This window comes from Oncorhynchus keta, chromosome 19, assembly GCF_023373465.1.
Source record: "Oncorhynchus keta strain PuntledgeMale-10-30-2019 chromosome 19, Oket_V2, whole genome shotgun sequence".
NCBI lineage: Eukaryota > Metazoa > Chordata > Actinopteri > Salmoniformes > Salmonidae > Oncorhynchus > Oncorhynchus keta.
The window spans coordinates 16,799,339-16,822,756 of NC_068439.1; the positions used below are offsets into that span (position 1 = coordinate 16,799,339).

The 23,418-nt window shown below is 49.8% G+C and overlaps 1 protein-coding gene across 2 annotated transcripts in view; it reads right to left on the reverse strand.

The window, feature by feature from the left end:
- Positions 1-1,791: 1,791 nt before the first annotated feature.
- The window catches only part of LOC118377837 (3-hydroxyisobutyrate dehydrogenase, mitochondrial-like), a 49,532-nt gene continuing 27,905 nt past the window's right edge, over positions 1,792-23,418 (reverse strand). The window contains exons 5-9 of one of the 2 annotated variants that reach the window (XR_008070523.1): positions 23,142-23,275; positions 22,934-23,010; positions 3,616-3,772; positions 3,108-3,375; positions 1,792-2,831 (exon numbers count right to left, since the gene is read on the reverse strand). Coding sequence is in view for 1 of the 2 variants with exons in the window: in XM_052469757.1 (XP_052325717.1) it covers positions 3,199-3,375; positions 3,616-3,772; positions 22,934-23,010; positions 23,142-23,275 (545 nt within the window). In the remaining variant the exon portion in view is untranslated. Of the gene's footprint in view, positions 3,376-3,615; positions 3,773-22,933; positions 23,011-23,141; positions 23,276-23,418 lie in introns of both variants that reach the window. The other variant, XM_052469757.1, reaches the window with a different exon arrangement.

Below are 23,418 nucleotides of genomic sequence, written 5' to 3' on the forward strand. Positions count from 1 at the left end.
CTACTGGACAAGACTGGTGTGTAGACAGAACTCAGACAGACTGGCCCCTGGCCAGGACAGTCATATTCTACTGGACTGGAGTGAAATGTTTGTATGTACAACTCCTTTGACCTAGTAGGATTTAGCCATGACTCTCCGGTGTGTCCAAATCCACCTTTAACACTGAAGTGATCAAGTCTACTGCACTGGGAGACTGCTGACAGCCGGACACTGAAGTGATCAAGTCTACTGCACTGGGAGACTGCTGACAGCCGGACACTGAAGTGATCAAGTCTACTGCACTGGGAGACTGCTGACAGCCGGACACTGAAGTGATCAAGTCTACTGCACTGGGAGACTGCTGACAGCCGGACACTGAAGTGATCAAGTCTACTGCACTGGGAGACTGCTGACAGCCGGACACTGAAGTGATCAAGTCTACTGCACTGGGAGACTGCTGACAGCCGGACACTCAAGTGATCAAGTCTACTGCACTGGGAGACTGCTGACAGCCGGACACTGAAGTGATCAAGTCTACTGCACTGGGAGACTGCTGACAGCCGGACACTCAAGTGATCAAGTCTACTGCACTGGGAGACTGCTGACAGCCGGACACTGAAGTGTTTCTTTCTGAGTTATGAATGGCATTCTCTGTACCCACACCCTTGTTGTAGGCTTGGATTCATGTTAGTTCAAGTTCAGGTCCCTGCCCTGTCGGTGCTCCCCATGGCAACGAGATGACAGCTGTGGACACTGAAGTTCTCAGAGTTATTCGGGGCATCCTCTTCAGTCACAGGAGTTACGGACGGTTATGCTGACGTGTGTTTGTTAGGTGTTGCCGTAGACTTGGGTTTGGGTTAATTGGGGTTAGGGTCGTGTGTGCGCAACATTATCCTGGTTCGAATCCCCGAGCCGACAAGGTGAAAAATCTGCAGATTTGCCCTTGAGCAAGGCACTTAACCCTAATTGCTCCTGTAAGTTGCTCTAGTGAAGAGCGTCTTCTAAATGACGCAAATGTTATGTTACTCATGGTTCTAGTTCCAGTTTAGGGTCAGACCTGTGCATGTCTCTACCTCGTCTGTGTTCACCATGGCTCTGAGACGACAGCTCTGTTGTGCCAGGCCTCAGCCCTGTGGTCGACTGCCTGCCTGTTGTTCCATTGTTCTCTCAAGCTCTCTACCAGAGGAGTGTATAACACCCCGTGTCACGCAGGGAGAAATAGAAGCACTAATCTCAGAATGATGCCCTTATTTCCATCATTACAATGAAATGGGAGGGAAAAATCATGGCTTGGTTATTCCTTTTTTCAGTTGTGTTTTATTGAGCTGGTGTCATCTGTGCCAGTCAGACAGAGCTGGAGCAGGAATTATTTTTATGAAAAAGACAATTACAGTTCAATTACGACATGTAGCCAACATGAGCCTTACTTTAAACATTTTATATTTTTATAAAGAGCAAAACAGAGAGATGTGAGATTAGAGAGCACCTCCTTATTTCTGACAGGAGTGTGATGGAGGATGTGTTCACAGGACAGACACACATTATTTCACTTTTATTATCCATTTCATGCTTCCCATGCCAATAAAGCCCCTTACATTGAGACAGAGACGGACAGAGACGGACAGAGACGGACAGAGACGGACAGAGACGGACAGAGACGGACAGAGACGGACAGAGACGGACAGAGACTGACAGAGACTGACAGAGACGGACAGAGACGGACAGAGACGGACAGAGACGGACAGAGACGGACAGAGACGGACTCTTTTAATGTACTAGTGTACAGTGAGAAGAAAAACGTGACAGCGAGGATTCTCTGGTTCTCCTTTAATACAGTCAACAACAGAAATATACATTATGTACATGCACACAGCGCAGGTTGGGATGGAGTCTACCCTCGGTGGCGCTTTAAAACAGACATACTGCCCGTTCTGAGCCACAGTCAGAAAGAAGAGGGAGCAAGTGAAGAGGAGAGAGAGAGAATGACATGAAAAGAGAAGTGAAAGAAAACGACAAAGGAGAGGTACTGAGCAGAAGATAGATATTTTGTCCGACAGTAAAAAAAAGCTACAGATAGAATAGTTGTATAGGTGATAATGAAATTCCAGAACAGAAGCTGTAATTCCAGTAGAGGTATATCAAATCAGGAAGTATATCAAAGGATTCACTGGCCCCACTCCGCACGGATTGGTCAGAGTGCATAGTGACCTGGGAGCTGCCGCCAATGGCGTCTCACAGTACCAGACAGTGGTGGGTCTGTATAAAGTGAAGCGAGCATGGTGGGACCTGTCCCCCCCCCCAAAAACGGAACATACACTACTGTGCTCAAGTTGAAAACATGTGACTGAATAAAACAATTAATAAATGGATGGATAATGAAGGAACAAATAATGGGAGGTTTACATCAGTGAACCACTACTACCTACCTATCACACCCCTTCTCCCAAATCCCACCCACCAACTACCTCCTCCCCACCCCCAAAACAAGACGGGTAACAAAATGAGGAAACGTCTGATCCCATATGGTATGAAGTAATGTAATATAGGTTATCATGTGTAGAATGCTCAAGTGTGTATGTGAGAGTCTTCAGACAGGGGACAGTGGTATGCCCTTCCCTAATTGTCTTGAGCTCTATAGCATCATCATCCTTATTATTCTCATTATTTCAGGCTACTGCTGAACAGGTGCGACGTGGTCAGTCTACATCTGCATCTCTGATCACCCAGTCTAAACCTCAGAGCCCTGGAGGAGGAGCTGCTGCGTTGCTATTTTCTGCTTGTTTCAGCGTCTTCTTCTCTTCTCTGACAAAGAGGCAGGATCATGGGTTGTAACACATGTAACAGACAAACTCCTGGCAAGACAAACAAACAAAAACAACCCAAAACAAAGAACAGGGAGTACAACGTTATGCACATTATCTGATCTGTCAAACATCCTCTTTTAAACCTACGTACGTCATCCCCTCGACACGTTGTGTTAGACCATGAGTACCCCCCTGCCCCCTCCCTGGCCAGTAGAGGCTGCCCTAACCTAACCCCCAGCCCTAACCTTAACCATTAGGGGGGATGAAATCATACCTGACCCTAGATCAGCAGTAAAGAACAACTTCCATCTCAAGTTCTCATACCTCTCTGAAACCAATTCTCTCCTCAGGTAAAGGCAGGGTTGTGGTGTACGGGCGGGACGTAGGGGTGTGCTGGGGGTTAAGGTAAGGGGTTCTAGTCCCCCTTCTTTTCTGGCTCCTCCTCCTGTTCACGTAGGAACTGGAACACAGAGGAGAAGTCCTTGTTGGCGTAGCCGCGGGCACACATGACACGGTAGATCTGATGGGCCAGCGAGCCCAGGGGGACAGGGGTCTTTGTGTTGGTGGCTGTGTGCTGGGCCAGACCCAGGTCCTTACAGGAGAGAGAGATGGGGATGTTAGATGTGAGTTTATGTGAAGCAGAGTAGACGAGAGAGCACAGAAGGGAGGAATGAGATCAAGAGAGAGATGAAGAGGAACAAAATAAAATAAGGAGAAATAAGCAAACCAAACTTGATAGAGAAAGAAGGAGAGATGAAAAGGGAGGCATAAACAGACAGACGTTCAAACACATCCAGTCAGATATAGCCAGCTCGGGTAGAACAGAACAGACCTTGGCCATGAGCGTGGTTCCAAAGCCTCCCTGGTAGTTGTTGCCAGAGGGGACTCCCTCCATGACACCTGGTACTGGGTTATACGAGTCACTGGACCAGCACCTGCCTGATGACATGTTCAGGATCTGGGCCAGCAGTTTCGGGTCCAGACCCAACCTGGAACAGAAGAGAGGAGGTTAGTTAAAGAGAAAAGGAGGAAAACGATGGAGAGAGAAGGTGAAGGTGTGAGAGTTGTGGAAGGGTAGAAAGGTAAGGGAATGGTAGGGGGAAATAAAGGGGGGGTGTAGAGGTACAGAGAGAGATACTGGTGGGCCAATAGAAAAACAATGATACTGGTAGGCCAATAGAAAAAAACAATGATACTGGTGGGCCAATAGAAAAAAAACAATGATACTGGTGGGCCAATAGAAAAACAATGATACTGGTAGGCCAATAGAAAAACAATGATACTGGTGGGCCAATAGAAAAACAATGATACTGGTAGGCCAATAGAAAAACAATGATACTGGTGGGCCAATAGAAAAACAATGATACTGGTAGGCCAATAGAAAAACAATGATACTGGTAGGCCAATAGAAAAACAATGATACTGGTAGGCCAATAGAAAAACAATGATACTGGTAGGCCAATAGAAAAACAATGATACTGGTAGGCCAATAGAAAAACAATGATACTGGTAGGCCAATAGAAAAACAATGATACTGGTAGGCCAATAGAAAAAAACAATGATACTGGTAGGCCAATAGAAAAAAACAATGATACTGGTGGGCCAATAGAAAAACAATGATACTGGTGGGCCAATAGAAAAACAATGATACTGGTAGGCCAATAGAAAAAAACAATGATACTGGTAGGCCAATAGAAAAAAACAATGATACTGGTAGGCCAATAGAAAAAAACAATGATACTGGTAGGCCAATAGAAAAAAAAAACAATGATACTGGTAGGCCAATAGAAAAAAACAATGATACTGGTAGGCCAATAGAAAAACAATGATACTGGTAGGCCAATAGAAAAACAATGATACTGGTAGGCCAATAGAAAAACAATGATACTGGTAGGCCAATAGAAAAAAACAATGATACTGGTGGGCCAATAGAAAAACAATGATACTGGTGGGCCAATAGAAAAACAATGATACTGGTAGGCCAATAGAAAAAAACAATGATACTGGTAGGCCAATAGAAAAAAACAATGATACTGGTAGGCCAATAGAAAAACAATGATACTGGTAGGCCAATAGAAAAACAATGATACTGGTAGGCCAATAGAAAAACAATGATACTGGTAGGCCAATAGAAAAACAATGATACTGGTAGGCCAATAGAAAAACAATGATACTGGTAGGCCAATAGAAAAACAATGATACTGGTAGGCCAATAGAAAAACAATGATACTGGTAGGCCAATAGAAAAACAATGATACTGGTAGGCCAATAGAAAAACAATGATACTGGTAGGCCAATAGAAAAACAATGATACTGGTAGGCCAATAGAAAAAACAATGATACTGGTGGGCCAATAGAAAAACAATGATACTGGTAGGCCAATAGAAAAACAATGATACTGGTAGGCCAATAGAAAAAAACAATGATACTGGTAGGCCAATAGAAAAAAACAATGATACTGGTAGGCCAATAGAAAAACAATGATACTGGTAGGCCAATAGAAAAACAATGAAAGGAAAGAGAAAACGAGCATGTGAAACAGAGATACTGGGGCTCCTGAGTGGATCAGCAGGGCTTGAGGAGTCACTACAGACCCGGGTTGGATCCCAGGCTGTGTCACAGCCCCGGTCGTGACCGGGAGATCCATGAGGAGGTGCACAATTTTTTTTGTGTGCTGCTGATATAGTGATACAGTGATCGAGAGAGAGACAGATGTTGTAATAAAAAGAGAAAGAGGGAGTGTGAGAGAAAGAGAAAAAGAGAGAGCTGGTGACCCATGTTGAACCCAGAGCCTGTCTCTCTCTTCTCCATCTCTCAGTGTTAATGGCTGGTTAGGTGGAGGACTGGGAAATGCTGCCTAATGCAGTATTGATGTTTACCCCTCCTATCCTTCATCATGCCTCGAACATGGAAGAAAGAGGAGGACAAGTGGTGGCCAAGGAGCACATAAACCTCATTGACACACATACACACTTCCCCAGTCATTTAAAAGCACTCTGCCTCCAGAAGCAAGGGAAGAAGACAGTACTACGTAGAAGGACCAATAACTACAGGAAATGTCAGAGTGCAGCATGTCTCGTGCCAGAGGGATGAGAGGGATGAGTATTCAGAAAGGAATAAGGTGTGACATCCTCAGGTGAACCAACACACTTCCACATCACACCTACACATCACACAACGCCACCACATCACACCTACACAACGCCACCACATCACACCTACACATCACACAACGCCACGCCTACACACAACGCCACCACATCACACCTACACATCACACAACGCCACCACATCACACCTACACATCACACAACGCCACGCCTACACACTACACATCACACCTACACATCACACCACACAACACCACGCCTCCACATCACACCTACACATCACACCACGCCTACACACTACACATCACATCACACAACGCCACCACATCACACCTACACATAACACAACGCCACGCCTACACATCACACCTACACATCACACCACACAACACCACGCCTCCACATCACACCTACACATCACACCACACCACGCCTCCACATCACACCTACACATCACACCACGCCACGCCTACACATCACACCTACACAACACCACGCCTACACACTACACCACACAACACCACGCCTACACACTACACATCACACCACACAACACCACGCCTACACACTACACATCACACCACACCACACCACGCCTCCACATCACACCTACACATCACACCTACACATCACACACACAAATCTTTCCCCATTCTGATGACCAGGTGGCGAATCGCATCTCTGCATGTCTGGCAGACATATCAGTGTGGATGACGGATCACCACCTCAAGCTGAACCTCGGCAAGACGGAGCTGCTCTTCCTCCCGGGGAAGGACTGCCCGTTCCATGATCTCTCCATCACGGTTGACAACTCCATTGTGTCCTCCTCCCAGAGCGCTAAGAACCTTGGCGTGATCCTTGGCGTGATCCTGGACAACACCCTGTCGTTCTCAACTAACATCAAGGCGGTGGCCCGTTCCTGTAGGTTCATGCTCTACAACATCCGCAGAGTACGACCCTGCCTCACACAGGAAGCGGCGCAGGTCCTAATCCAGGCACTTGTCATCTCCCGTCTGGATTACTGCAACTCGCTGTTGGCTGGGCTCCCTGCCTGTGCCATTAAACCCCTACAACTCATCCAGAACGCCGCAGCCCGTCTGGTGTTCAACCTTCCCAAGTTCTCTCACGTCACCCCGCTCCTCCGCTCTCTCCACTGGCTTCCAGTTGAAGCTCGCATCCGCTACAAGACCATGGTGCTTGCCTACGGAGCTGTGAGGGGAACGGCACCTCAGTACCTCCAGGCTCTGATCAGGCCCTACACCCAAACAAGGGCACTGCGTTCATCCACCTCTGGCCTGCTCGCCTCCCTACCACTGAGGAAGTACAGTTCCCGCTCAGCCCAGTCAAAACTGTTCGCTGCTCTGGCCCCCCAATGGTGGAACAAACTCCCTCACGACGCCAGGACAGCGGAGTCAATCACCACCTTCCGGAGACACCTGAAACCCCACCTCTTTTAAGGAATACCTAGGATAGGATAAAGTAATCCTTCTCACCCCCCCCCCCCCTTAAAAGATTTAGATGCACTATTGTAAAGTGGCTGTTCCACTGGATGTCATAAGGTAAATGCACCAATTTGTAAGTCGCTCTGGATAAGAGCGTCTGCTAAATGACTTAAATGTAAATGTAAATGTAACACCACGCCTACACACTACACATCACACCACACCACGCCTACACACTACACCACGCCTCCACATCACACCTACACATCACACCTACACATCACACCACACAACACCACGCCTACACACTACACATCACACCACACAACACCACCACCACATCACACCTACACATCACACAACACCACGCCTACACACTACACAACACCACGCCTACACACTACACATCACACCACACAACACCACGCCTCCACATCACACAACACCACGCCTACACACTACACACCACACAACACCACGCCTACACACTACACAACACCACGCCTACACACTACACATCACACAACACCACGCCTACACACTACACATCACACCACACAACACCACGCCTCCACATCACACCTACACATCACACAACACCACGCCTACACACTACACATCACACCACACCACGCCTACACACTACACCACAACACACCTCCACACTAAACCACAACACACCTCCACACTAAACCACAACACGCCTCCACACTAAACCACAACACGCCTCCACACTAAACCACAACACGCCTCCACACTAAACCACAACACGCCCCCACAACACCACAACACACCTCCACACTAAACCACAACACGCCTCCACACTAAACCACAACACGCCTCCACACTAAACCACAACACGCCTCCACACTAAACCACAACACGCCTCCACACTAAACCACAACACGCCTCCACACTAAACCACAACACGCCTCCACACTAAACCACAATACGCCTCCACACTAAACCACAACACGCCTCCACACTAAACCACAACACGCCTCCACACTAAACCACAACACGCCTCCAACACCACACCACACTAAACCACAACACACCTCCACACCACCACACTAAACCAAACCACGCCTCCACACTACACCACACTAAACCAAAACACGCCTCCACACGCCTCCACACTAAACCAAAACATGCCTCCACACTACACCACAACACGCCTCCACATTACACCACGCCTCCACACTAAACCACAACACACACACCACGCCTCCACACTAAACCACACCACCACACTAAACCAAACCATGCCTCCACAATACACCACCACACGCCTCCATACTACACTAAACCACCACACTACGCCTCCACACTGCACCACAACACGCCTCCACACTGCACCACAACACGCCTCCCCACTGCACCACAACACGCCTCCACACTGCACCACAACACGCCTCCACACTGCACCACAACACGCCTCCACACTGCACCACAACACGCCTCCACACTGCACCACAACACGCCTCCACACTGCACCACAACACGCCTCCACACTGCACCACAACACGCCTCCACACTGCACCACAACACGCCTCCACACTGCACCACAACACGCCTCCACACTACACCACACCACCACACTAAACCACACCACCACACTAAACCAAACCATGCCTCCACAATACACCACCACACGCCTCCATACTACACCACAACACGCCTCCATACCACACTAAACCACACCACATCACGCCTCCACACTACACCACATCACGCCTCCACACTACACCACGCCTCCACAACATAACACGCCTCCACATTACACCACGCCTCCATACAACACCACAACACGTCTCCATACTAAACCACAACACGCCTCCATACTACACCTCAACACGCCTCCATACTACACCTCAACACGCCTCCATACTACACCTCAACACGCCTCCATACTACACCTCAACACGCCTCCATACTACACCTCAAAACGCCTCCATACTACACCACCCCTCCATACTACACCACAACACGCCTCAATACTAAACCACAACACGCCTCCATACTATACCACGCTCCATACTACACCACAACACGCCTCCATACTACACCACCCCTCCATACTACACCTCAACACGCCTCCATACTACACCTCAACACGCCTCCATACTACACCTCAACACGCCTCCATACTACACCTCAACACGCCTCCATACTACACCACCCCTCCATACTACACCACAACACGCCTCCATACTACACCTCAACACGCCTCCATACTACACCTCAACACGCCTCCATACTACACCACAACACGCCTCCATACTACACCACAACACGCCTCCATACTACACCTCAACACGCCTCCATACTACACCACAACACGCCTCCATACTACACCACAACACGCCTCCATACTACACCACCCCTCCATACTACACCACAACACGCCTCCATACTACACCACAACACGCCTCCATACTACACCACAACACGCCTCCATACTACACCACAACACGCCTCCATACTACACCACAACACGCCTCCATACTACACCACAACACGCCTCCATACTACACCACAACACGCCTCCATACTACACCACAACACGCCTCCATACTAAACCACAACACGCCTCCATACTAAACCACAACACGCCTCCATACTACACCACCCCTCCATACTACACCACAACACGCCTCCATACTACACCACAACACGCCTCCATACTACACCACAACACGCCTCCATACTACACCACAACACGCCTCCATACTACACCACCCCTCCATACTACACCACAACATGCCTCCATACTACACCACACCTCCATACTACACACGCCTCCATACTACACCACAACACGCCTCCATACTACACCACAACACGCCTTCATGTTACACCACGCCTCCACACTAAACCAAACCACGCCTCCACACTAAACCACAACACGCCTCCACAACACTAAACCACAACACGCCTCCACAACACTAAACCACATCACGCCTCCACAACACTAAACCACATCACGCCTCCACAACACTAAACCACATCACGCCTCCACAACACTAAACCACATCACGCCTCCACAACACTAAACCACATCACGCCTCCACAACACTAAACCACATCACGCCTCCACAACACTAAACCACATCACGCCTCCACAACACTAAACCAAACCACGCCTCCACACTAAACCACAACACGCCTCCACAACACTAAACCACAACACGCCTCCACAACACTAAACCACAACACGCCTCCACAACACTAAACCACAACACGCTCCACAACACTAAACCACATCACGCTCCACAACACTAAACCACATCACGCCTCCACAACACTAAACCACATCACGCCTCCACAACACTAAACCACATCACGCCTCCACACTAAACCACAACACGCCTCCACACTAAACCACAACACGCCTCCACACTAAACCACAACACGCTCCACACTAAACCACAACACGCTCCACACTAAACCACAACAGGCCTCCACACTAAACCACAACAGGCCTCCACACTAAACCACAACACGCTCCACAACACGCCTCCACACTAAATCACGCTCCACAACATAACACGCTCCACATTACGCCACGCTCCACATTACGCCACGCCTCCACATTACGCCACGCCTCCACATTACGCCACGCCTCCACATTAAATCACACCACGCCTCCACACCACAACACGCCTCCACACCACAACACGCCTCCACGCCTCCACACCACAACACGCCTCCACAACACGCCTCCACACCTCCATACTACACCACAACACCTCCATACTACACCACAACACGCCTCCATACTACACCACAACACGCCTCCATACTACACCACAACACGCCTCCATACTACACCACAACACGCCTCCATACTACACCATGCCTCCATACTAAACCACAACACGCCTCCATACTATACCACGCCTCCATACTACACAACAACATGCCTCCATACTACACCACCATACTACACCACGCCTCCATACTACACCACGCCTCCATACTACACCACGCCTCCATACTAAACCTCAACACGCCTCCATGTTACACCACGCCTCCATACAACACCACACCTCCACACGCCTCCATACTACACCACAACACGCCTCCATGTTACACCACGCCTCCATACTACACCACCATACTACACCACGCCTCCATACTACACCTCAACACGCCTCCATACAACACCACACCTCCACACGCCTCCATACTAAACCAAACCACAACACGCCTCCACAACACTAAACCACAACACGCCTCCACAACACGCCTCCACAACACTAAACCACAACACTAAACCACAACACTAAACCACAACACTAAACCACATCACGCCTCCACAACACTAAACCACATCACGCCTCCACAACACTAAACCACATCACGCCTCCACAACACTAAACCACATCACGCTCCACACTAAACCACATCACGCTCCACACTAAACCACATCACGCTCCACACTAAACCACATCACGCTCCACACTAAACCACATCACGCTCCACACTAAACCACATCACGCCTCCACAACACTAAACCACATCACGCCTCCACAACACTAAACCACATCACGCCTCCACACTAAACCACATCACGCCTCCACAACACTAAACCACATCACGCCTCCACACTAAACCACAACACGCCTCCACACTAAACCACATCACGCCTCCACAACACTAAACCAAACCACGCCTCCACACTAAACCACAACACGCCTCCACAACACTAAACCACAACACGCCTCCACAACACTAAACCACAACACGCCTCCACAACACTAAACCACAACACGCCTCCACAACACTAAACCACATCACGCCTCCACAACACTAAACCACATCACGCCTCCACAACACTAAACCACATCACGCCTCCACACTAAACCACAACACGCCTCCACACTAAACCACAACACGCCTCCACACTAAACCACAACACGCCTCCACACTAAACCACAACACGCCTCCACACTAAACCACAACACGCCTCCACACTAAACCACAACACGCCTCCACACTACGCCACCACACTAAACCACAACACGCCTCCACACTAAATCACGCCTCCACAACATAACACGCCTCCACATTACGCCACGCCTCCACATTACGCCACGCCTCCACATTACGCCACGCTCCACACCACAACACGCTCCACACCACAACACGCCTCCACACCACAACACGCTCCACACCACAACACGCTCCACACCACAACACGCCTCCACACCACAACACGCCTCCACACCTCCATACTACACCACAACACCTCCATACTACACCACAACACGCTCCATACTACACCACAACACGCTCCATACTACACCACAACACGCTCCATACTACACCACAACACGCTCCATACTACACCACAACACGCCTCCATACTACAACACGCTCCATACTACACCACAACACGCTCCATACTATACCACGCTCCATACTACACAACAACATGCCTCCATACTACACCACCATACTACACCACGCTCCATACTACACCACGCCTCCATGTTACACCACGCTCCATACAACACCACACCTCCACACGCTCCATACTACACCACAACACGCTCCATGTTACACCACGCCTCCATACTACACCACGCCTCCATACTACACCTCAACACGCCTCCATACAACACCACACCTCCACACGCCTCCACAACACGCCTCCACAACACGCCTCCACAACACTAAACCACAACACTAAACCACAACACTAAACCACAACACTAAACCACATCACGCCTCCACAACACTAAACCACATCACGCCTCCACAACACTAAACCACATCACGCCTCCACAACACTAAACCACATCACGCCTCCACAACACTAAACCACATCACGCCTCCACAACACTAAACCACAACACGCCTCCACAACACTAAACCACATCACGCCTCCACACTAAACCACATCACGCCTCCACACTAAACCACATCACGCCTCCACACTAAACCACATCACGCTCCACAACACTAAACCACATCACGCTCCACAACACTAAACCACATCACGCTCCACAACACTAAACCACAACACGCTCCACACTAAACCACATCACGCTCCACAACACTAAACCACATCACGCCTCCACAACACTAAACCACATCACGCCTCCACAACACTAAACCACATCACGCCTCCACACTAAATCACAACACGCCTCCACACTAAACCACACCTCCATACTCCACCACACCACGCCTCCACACTAAACCAAACCTCCACACTAAACCAAACCACGCCTCCACACTAAACCAAACCACGCCTCCACACTAAACCACAACACGCCTCCACAACACTAAACCACATCACGCCTCCACAACACTAAACCACAACACGCCTCCACAACACTAAACCACAACACGCCTCCACAACACTAAACCACAACACGCTCCACACCACTAAACCACAACACGCTCCACACCACAACACGCCTCCACACCACAACACGCCTCCACACCACAACACGCCTCCACACCACAACACGCCTCCACACCACAACACGCTCCACACCACAACACGCTCCACACCACAACACGCTCCACACCACAACACGCTCCACACCACAACACGCTCCACACCACAACACGCTCCACACCACAACACGCTCCACACCACAACACGCTCCACAACACAACACGCTCCACAACACGCTCCATACTACACCACAACACGCTCCATACTACACCACAACACGCTCCATACTACACCACAACACCCCTCCATACTACACCACAACACCCCTCCATACAACACCCCTCCATATTACACCACAACACGCCTCCATACTACACCACAACACGCCTCCATACTACACCACAACACGCCTCCATAATACACCACAACACCCCTCCATACAACACTCCTCCATGTTACACCACAACACACCTCCATACTACACCACAACACACCAAAGCAACAGAAACGAGAAGGGGAGAAGTGTTAGTTTCTAAGCGTCTGGGTCTGGTGAGTAGTGCTAGTCGTTATATTGTAACAGTTTTAAAGACAGTGTAAAGTTGGCCACATGAATCCCTGGCAGCCTCACTCACCCTGGCGGAGCTTCTAGGACAATAACTCTTCTGCTCTCAATATCACCATTAAACCATCATGGCTCCTTAAGGACAGAATACGGGCTTCCTAAGCTAGTCCTCCCTCCCTCTTCTTTCCTCGTTCCCTCCCTCCACCTGGCTCTCATTCTAGCATTACTACCACAGTCTTTATTAGTTGTCTACTAACTAATTAAGACTGGGCCATTTACTCTCAACGTATTTTACACTCTCACAAAATGTCTCTCTCCTTTTTTTCTCCCTTTCTTTCCTCAGCCTCTCCCGGCTTGGTTTGTAGTTTCTCTTGGTCTCTCCCGGCTTGGTTTGTAGTTTCTCTCGGTCTCTCCCGGCTTGGTTTGTAGTTTCTCTCCGTCTCGGGTTTTAGAGAGGTATGGAAATGTGGGATAAGTGATACTGTGTGTTGTTTTTAATGGAAGTCTCAGTCATGATGGCTTTTTCATTGTATGTCTGTATACTGCTGCCCCAATCCTTCACTCCCCTCCTCTCCTTCCATCGCTCCATCCTGCCTCAGCCGACGCCTCCCTGTCTAAGGGTGACATATGTTTGACATCATCCACCCCCCTTGGCACACACACACACACACACACACACACACACACACACACACACACACACACACACACAGTCTCTTCCAGTGCCTGTGTTCTGGGTCAGCATCTGAAAAGGTTATTGGCTGCTCTACAATAAAGAGTGTCGGAGCACAGATTGTTTGTTACAGTGGCCAAATACATTGATTGACATGGAGCTGTTGTTCTCTGTTTAACGATAAATCAATGAACCTCCCTCTCCTATCACACACACCCTATCCTGGTTATTAGCCACTAGCCTTCCTCCCTCTCCTATCGCAGTCGTGGTTAGTAGCCATGAAACCCCCTGCCTTTCCTATCACAGCCGTGGTTAGAAGCCATGAGCCCCCCTGCCTTTCCTATCACAGTCCTGGTTATTAGCCATGAGCCCCCTTGTCTTTCCTATCACAGTCCTGGTTATTAGCCATGAGCCCCCTTGTCTTTCCTATCACAGTCCTGGTTATTAACCATGAGCCCCCCTGCCTTTCCTATCACAGTCCTGGTTATTAGCCATGAGCCCCCCTGCCTTTCCTATCACAGTCCTGGTTAGTAGCCATGAGCCCCCCTGCCTTTCCGATCACAGTCCTGGTTAGTAGCCATGAGCCCCCCTGCCTTTCCTATCACAGTCGTGGTTAGTAGCCATGAGCCCCCCTGCCTTTCCTATCACAGTCGTGGTTACATTTACATTTAAGTCATTTAGCAGACGCTCTTATCCAGAGCGACTTACAAATTGGTTAGTAGCCATGAGCCCCCCTGCCTTTGCTATCACAGTCCTGGTTATTAGCCATGAGCCCCCCTGCCTTTCCTATCACAGTCGTGGTTAGTAGCCATGAGCCCCCTGCCTTTCCTATCACAGTCCTGGTTATTAGCCATGAGCCCCCCTGCCTTTCCTATCACAGTCGTGGTTAGTAGCCATGAGCCCCCCTGCCTTTCCTGTCACAGTCGTGGTTAGTAGCCATGAGCCCCCCTGCCTTTCCTGTCACAGTCGTGGTTAGTAGCCATGAGCCCCCCTGCCTTTCCTATCACAGTCGTGGTTAGTAGCCATGAGCCCCCCTGCCTTTCCGATCACAGTCCTGGTTAGTAGCCATGAGCCCCCCTGCCTTTCCTATCACAGTCCTGGTTATTAGCCATGAGCCCCCCTGCCTTTCCTGTCACAGTCCTGGTTAGTAGCCATGAGCCCCCCTGCCTTTCCTATCACAGTCCTGGTTAGTAGCCATTAGCCCCCTCCCTATCACAGTCCTGGTTATTAGCCATGAGCCCCCCTGCCTTTCCTATCACAGTCGTGGTTAGTAGCCATGAGCCCCCTGCCTTTCCTATCACAGTCCTGGTTATTAGCCATGAGCCCCCTGCCTTTCCTATCACAGTCCTGGTTAGTAGCCATGAGCCCCCCTGCCTTTCCTATCACAGTCGTGGTTAGTAGCCATGAGCCCCCCTGCCTTTCCTATCACAGTCCTGGTTATTAGCCATGAGCCCCCCTGCCTTTCCTATCACAGTCCTGGTTATTAGCCATGAGCCCCCTTGTCTTTCCTATCACAGTCCTGGTTATTAGCCATGAGCCCCCTTCCTATCACAGTCCTGGTTATTAACCATGAGCCCCCCTGCCTTTCCTATCACAGTCCTGGTTATTAGCCATGAGCCCCCCTGCCTTTCCTATCACAGTCCTGGTTAGTAGCCATGAGCCCCCCTGCCTTTCCGATCACAGTCCTGGTTAGTAGCCATGAGCCCCCCTGCCTTTCCTATCACAGTCGTGGTTAGTAGCCATGAGCCCCCCTGCCTTTCCTATCACAGTCGTGGTTACATTTACATTTAAGTCATTTAGCAGACGCTCTTATCCAGAGCGACTTACAAATTGGTTAGTAGCCATGAGCCCCCCTGCCTTTGCTATCACAGTCCTGGTTATTAGCCATGAGCCCCCCTGCCTTTCCTATCACAGTCCTGGTTATTAGCCATGAGCCCCCCTGCCTTTCCTATCACAGTCGTGGTTAGTAGCCATGAGCCCCCTGCCTTTCCTGTCACAGTCGTGGTTAGTAGCCATGAGCCCCCCTGCCTTTCCTGTCACAGTCGTGGTTAGTAGCCATGAGCCCCCCTGCCTTTCCTATCACAGTCGTGGTTTGTAGCCATGAGCCCCCCTGCCTTTCCTATCACAGTCGTGGTTAGTAGCCATGAGCCCCCCTGCCTTTCCTATCACAGTCCTGGTTATTAGCCATGAGCCCCCCTGCCTTTCCTATCACAGTCCTGGTTATTAGCCATGAGCCCCCCTGCCTTTCCTGTCACAGTCCTGGTTAGTAGCCATGAGCCCCCCTGCCTTTCCTATCACAGTCCTGGTTAGTAGCCATTAGCCCCCTCCCTATCACAGTCCTGGTTATTAGCCATGAGCCCCCCTGCCTTTCCTATCACAGTCGTGGTTAGTAGCCATGAGCCCCCCTGCCTTTCCTATCACAGTCCTGGTTAGTAGCCATGAGCCCCCTCCCTATCACAGTCCTGGTTATTAGCCATGAGCCCCCCTGCCTTTCCTATCACAGTCGTGGTTATTAGCCATGAGCCCCCCTGCCTTTCCTATCACAGTCGTGGTTAGTAGCCATGAGCCCCCCTGCCTTTCCTATCACAGTCGTGGTTAGTAGCCATGAGCCCCCCTGCCTTTCCTATCACAGTCGTGGTTAGTAGCCATGAGCCCCCCTGCCTTTCCTATCACAGTCGTGGTTAGTAGCCATGAGCCCCCTCCCTATCACAGTCCTGGTTATTAGCCATGAGCCCCCCTGCCTTTCCTATCACAGTCGTGGTTATTAGCCATGAGCCCCCCTGCCTTTCCTATCACAGTCGTGGTTAGTAGCCATGAGCCCCCCTGCCTTTCCTATCACAGTCGTGGTTAGTAGCCATGAGCCCCCTCCCTATCACAGTCCTGGTTATTAGCCATGAGCCCCCTGCCTTTCCTATCACAGTCGTGGTTATTAGCCATGAGCCCCCCTGCCTTTCCTATCACAGTCGTGGTTAGTAGCCATGAGCCCCCCTGCCTTTCCTATCACAGTCGTGGTTAGTAGCCATGAGCCCCCTCCCTATCACAGTCCTGGTTATTAGCCATGAGCCCCCCTGCCTTTCCTATCACAGTCGTGGTTATTAGCCATGAGCCCCCCTGCCTTTCCTATCACAGTCGTGGTTATTAGCCATGAGCCCCCCCTGCCTTTCCTATCACAGTCGTGGTTATTAGCCATGAGCCCCCCTGCCTTTCCTATCACAGTCCTGGTTATTAGCCATGACCCCCCCTGCCTTTCCCATCACAGTCCTGGTTATTAGCCATGACCCCCCTTGCCTTTCCCATCACAGTCCTGGTTATTAGCCATGAGCACCCATGCCTTCCCCATCACAGTCGTGGTTAGTAGCCATGAGCCCCCCTGCCTTTCCTATCACAGTCCTGGTTAGTAGCCATGAGCCCCCTTGCCTTTCCTATCACAGTCCTGGTTATTAGCCATGAGCCCCCCTGCCTTTCCTATCACAGTCCTGGTTATTAGCCATGAGCCCCCTCCCTATCACAGTCCTGGTTATTAGCCATGAGCCCCCCTGCCTTTCCTATCACAGTCCTGGTTAGTAGCCATGAGCCCCCCTGCCTTTCCTATCACAGTCCTGGTTATTAGCCATGAGCCCCCCTGCCTTTCCTGTCACAGTCCTGGTTATTAGCCATGAGCCCCCCTGCCTTTCCCATCACAGTCCTGGTTATTAGCCATGAGCCCCCCTGCCTTCCCCATCACAGTCGTGGTTAGTAGCCATGAGCCCCCCTGCCTTTCCTATCACAGTCCTGGTTAGTAGCCATGAGCCCCCTTGCCTTTCCTATCACAGTCCTGGTTATTAGCCATGAGCCCCCCTGCCTTTCCTATCACAGTCCTGGTTATTAGCCATGAGCCCTCCCTATCACAGTCCTGGTTATTAGCCATGAGCCCCCCTGCCTTTCCTATCACAGTCCTGGTTATTAGCCATGAGCCCCCCTGCCTTTCCTATCACAGTCCTGGTTATTAGCCATGAGCCCCCCTGCCTTTCCTATCACAGTCCTGGTTATTAGCCATGAGCCCCCCTGCCTTTCCTATCACAGTCCTGGTTAGTAGCCATGAGCCCCCTCCCTATCACAGTCCTGGTTATTAGCCATGAGCCCCCATGCTTTTCCTATCACAGTCCTGGTTATTAGCCATGAGCCCCCCTGCCTTTCCTATCACAGTTGTGGTTAGTAGCCATGAGCCCCCTCCCTATCAGTCCTGGTTATTAGCCATGAGCCCCCATGCCTTTCCTATCACAGTCCTGGTTATTAGCCATGATCCCCCTCCCTATCACAGTCCTGGTTATTAGCCATGAGCCCCCATGCTTTTCCTATCACAGTCCTGGTTATTAGCCATGAGCCCCCCTGCCTTTCCTATCACAGTTGTGGTTAGTAGCCATGAGCCCCCTCCCTATCAGTCCTGGTTATTAGCCATGAGCCCCCTGCCTTTCCTATCACAGTCCTGGTTATTAGCCATGAGCCCCCTGCCTTTCCTATCACAGTCCTGGTTATTAGCCATGAGCCCCCCTGCCTTTCCTATCACAGTCCTGGTTATTAGCCATTATCCCCCTCCCTATCACAGTCCTGGTTATTAGCCATGATCCCCCTCCCTATCACAGTCCTGGTTATTAGCCATGAGCCCCCCTGCCTTTCCTATCACAGTCCTGGTTATTAGCCATGAGCCCCCTGCCTTTCCTATCACAGTCCTGGTTAGTAGCCATGAGCCCCCCTGCCTTTCCTATCACAGTCGTGGTTAGTAGCCATGAGCCCCCTCCCTATTACAGTCCTGGTTATTAGCCATGAGCCCCCTGCCTTTCCTGTCACAGTCCTGGTTATTAGCCATGAGCCCCCCCTGCCTTTCCCATCACAGTCCTGGTTATTAGCCATGAGCCCCCTTGCCTTTCCTATCACAGTCCTGGTTAGTAGCCATGAGCCCCCCTGCCTTTCCTATCACAGTCCTTAGTAGCCTTAATGCCAGTGTTGTTCTTTAACGGTGCTGTCAATTTTCATGGAGAAGAGGACATGTCACCCTTTAACAGGATTGACACACACACACACACACACACACACACACACACACACACACACACACACACACACACACGGCAGAGCAATGCCATCACAGTTAAAAGCGAAACAAATGCTATAGCTATGAAAAAGAAAACAGTTGAGACAAAGGTAAAACGCTAGAAGGGGGGCTTGTTGTTGTGTCATGTGCAGCAGGTGGAGGTAATTGATGATATTAACTGTCTGGTTCATTACCATTAGCTTTAATTTCTTCTCTAAACCACAGGAGAGGACGCACGCTCAACATTTATTATTAGACAGGTAACAAGTCCATCTTTAATCTCTCTTGAACATATGCTCTCCACACACACACACACACACACACACACACACACACACACACACACACACACACACACACACACACACACACACACACACACACACACACACACACACAGAGAGAGAATGTAACTGTATATGTATTTATGCCTCCTCTCCAGCATCCTCATTAAAAGCAGGGCTGCTCCTCAGACAGACTGTTAGATAGGAGCCAGAGAAGAAACAGACCAGAGGGAGTGGGGGATGGAAAGAGTGCACAAGAGAAAGAAATGGATAGAAAATAAATGTTACAGATATATATAAAGAGAAAGGGAAACATAGGGAGAGAGAAAGAAAACCTGAGAGGGAAAAAACAGAGACTATGACAAAGGTAATGTTTGTGTTGTTATAATTGTAATTCAGGGCCATTCTCTGATCTAAGGGAACGTCATGCTCTGTCAGAGACGGGCCCAACCTTCCATCTGAAATCAACAAATTAGCTGTGTGGATGGGACAGGCAGCGTGCGCGCGTGTGGGTGTGTGTACGTGTGTGTGTGCGTGGACAGGTATTGGAAAGGGCAGCTCTAGCAGGCCCTACTCCAGCATGATAAAATGTTATTACTGTTTTCCTTTAAATTGGCTCTGAGCATGTGTGTCTCGGTGTCTGTCTGTGTCCGTGTGTACTCCAAAAACACGTGTTTGTAGTCTGCATGTGCATGTGGGTAGGTGTGTATGTGTGTGGGTAGGTGTGTATGTGTGTGGGTAGGTGTGTATGTGTGTGGGTAGGTGTGTATGGGTAGGTGTGTATGTGTGTGGGTGTAGGTGTGTATGTGTGTAGGGGTAGGTGTGTATGTGTGTAGGGGTAGGTGTGTATGTGTGTAGGGGTAGGTGTGTAGGGTTAGGTGTGTATGTGTGTGTGGGTAGGTGTGTATGTGTCATGGGGTAGGTGTGTATGTGTCTAGGGGTAGGTGTGTATGTGTGTGTGGGTAGGTGTGTATGTGTCTAGGGGTAGGTGTGTATGTGTGTGTGGGTAGATGTGCATGTGTGTAGGGGTAGGTGTGTATGTGTGTAGGGGTAGGTGTGTATGTGTGTGGGGTAGGTGTGTAGGGGTAGGTGTGTAGGGGTAGGTGTGTAGGGGTAGGTGTGTAGGGGTAGGTGTGTAGGGGTAGGTGTGTATGTGTGTAGGGGTAGGTGTGTATGTGTGTGTGGGTAGGTGTGTATGTGTGTGTGGGTAGGTGTGTATGTGTGAGGGTAGGTGTGTATGTGTGTGGGTGTGAGGGTAGGTGTGTATGTGTGTGTAGGTGTGTGTGTGTGTGTGGTGTGTGTGTAGTGTGTGTGTGTGTAGGTGTGTGTGTGTGTGTAGGTGTGTGTGTGTGTGTAGGTGTGTGTGTGTGTGTGTGTGTGTGTGTGTAGGTGTGTGTAGGTGTGTGTGTGTGTGTGTGTGTGTGTGTGTGTGTGTGTGTGTGTGTGTGTGTGTGTGTGTGTGTGTGTGTGTGTGTGTGTGTGTGTGTGTGTGTGTGTGTGTGTGTGTGTGTGTGGAAAGCTTTGTGTGTAGCGGGAACAGTGGTGTGGGGTGTAAATCTGTGTTGCTCTTTTAATGCCTCCATATTTCAGAGGCCTAGTGTGGGGATTTATGCCCCTCCGTCGCCACACAGACAAATCAGCTGATCTAATACAGCTGCACTACAAACACACAGGACACAAGTACACACACACACACACACACACACACACGTTGTACGTACACAATGCACCAGAGGCAAATACAGCACACACATTTGATACAGTACTGGGTTCACTAATCATATGACCGTGTATACATGAGCACATACAACTAACACAGAGAAAATACACCGTCACACAAACACACACTGCTTGACTTGAGGCTAGACACACCAGAGAGGGAAATGGATGGATCCTTTACAACCCAAATAACAGCAGCAGCAATAGCAGGGCAGTGGGATGGGGAATGTAGTTTTACAGTCTTATCCACTGAGGCAGTGTCAGGGATATGTAGTTTATAAGCAGGGCTGGTTTGTCAGGGCTGGGAACAGTGCATGCTGGGATAAGTAGTTTGTAAGCAGCAGCTGGTTGTGCCTAGGCTGCATTAAGAGCTCAACCAGTGGATGTAAATGAGAGTCTCTACCCCCTCCTTACTCTCTTGCTACCCCTGACAGGTCTGAGACTGGGTGGTCTGACCCCTTCATCAGTCTCTTGCTACCCCTGACAGGTCTGAGACTGAATGGTCTGACCCCCTCATCAGTCTCTTGCTACCCCTGACAGGTCTGGGACTGGGTGGTCTGACCCCCTCATCAGTCTCTTGCTACCCCTGACAGGTCTGGGACTGGGTGGTCTGACCCCCTCATCAGTCTCTTGCTACCCCTGACAGGTCTGAGACTGAATGGTCTGACCCCCTCAGACCCCCCCACCAACTATCCTCCTCGGTCTCTTTGCCCCCATCTCAAAAACACAGAAAGCAAAATCAACAGTAAAATATCCAGCACACAGGTCCAGTTGGTGACCTAGTAAAGACATGGTCAGGTACATCACAGTGAGACACTGAAGGTGAATAGAAGTGACTCCAACAGATCTAGGCTGGCTAACTAGTGGACTCTACCTGATTCCGAGGTTCATGGTCTCTGCAGTCCCGATCATCCCAATCGCTAACAGCATGTTGTTACAGATCTTCGCTGCCTGTGAGACAAAAAAGCTGAATTATTCAAATATGTTTCTGTGAGAGTGACCAAGTGAACAATAGTGTTTGAGTGTATGAAAATGGTACATTTGTATGCAAACTTGTAAGTACACTAGAGTGTGTTAGTTACCTGTCCTGTGCCGACCTGTCCGCAGTACACTACGTTAGCTCCCATACAGGTGAGGAGTTCCTGTGCTGCAGTGTACTCCTCCTCAACCCCTCCTACCATGAAGGTTAGCTTAGCCAAGCTGGCTGCTCCCACACCTACAACAGACAGTAAGTACATGGTCACTACACACTAGTGTTGAAAGATATACTGAAACATCTGTACTCTTTAGATACTAGAACATGAAAAGCAGTCCAGTAGTGGAATTTATTTTTTACTTTCGGTACTTCTGTCTCACGGA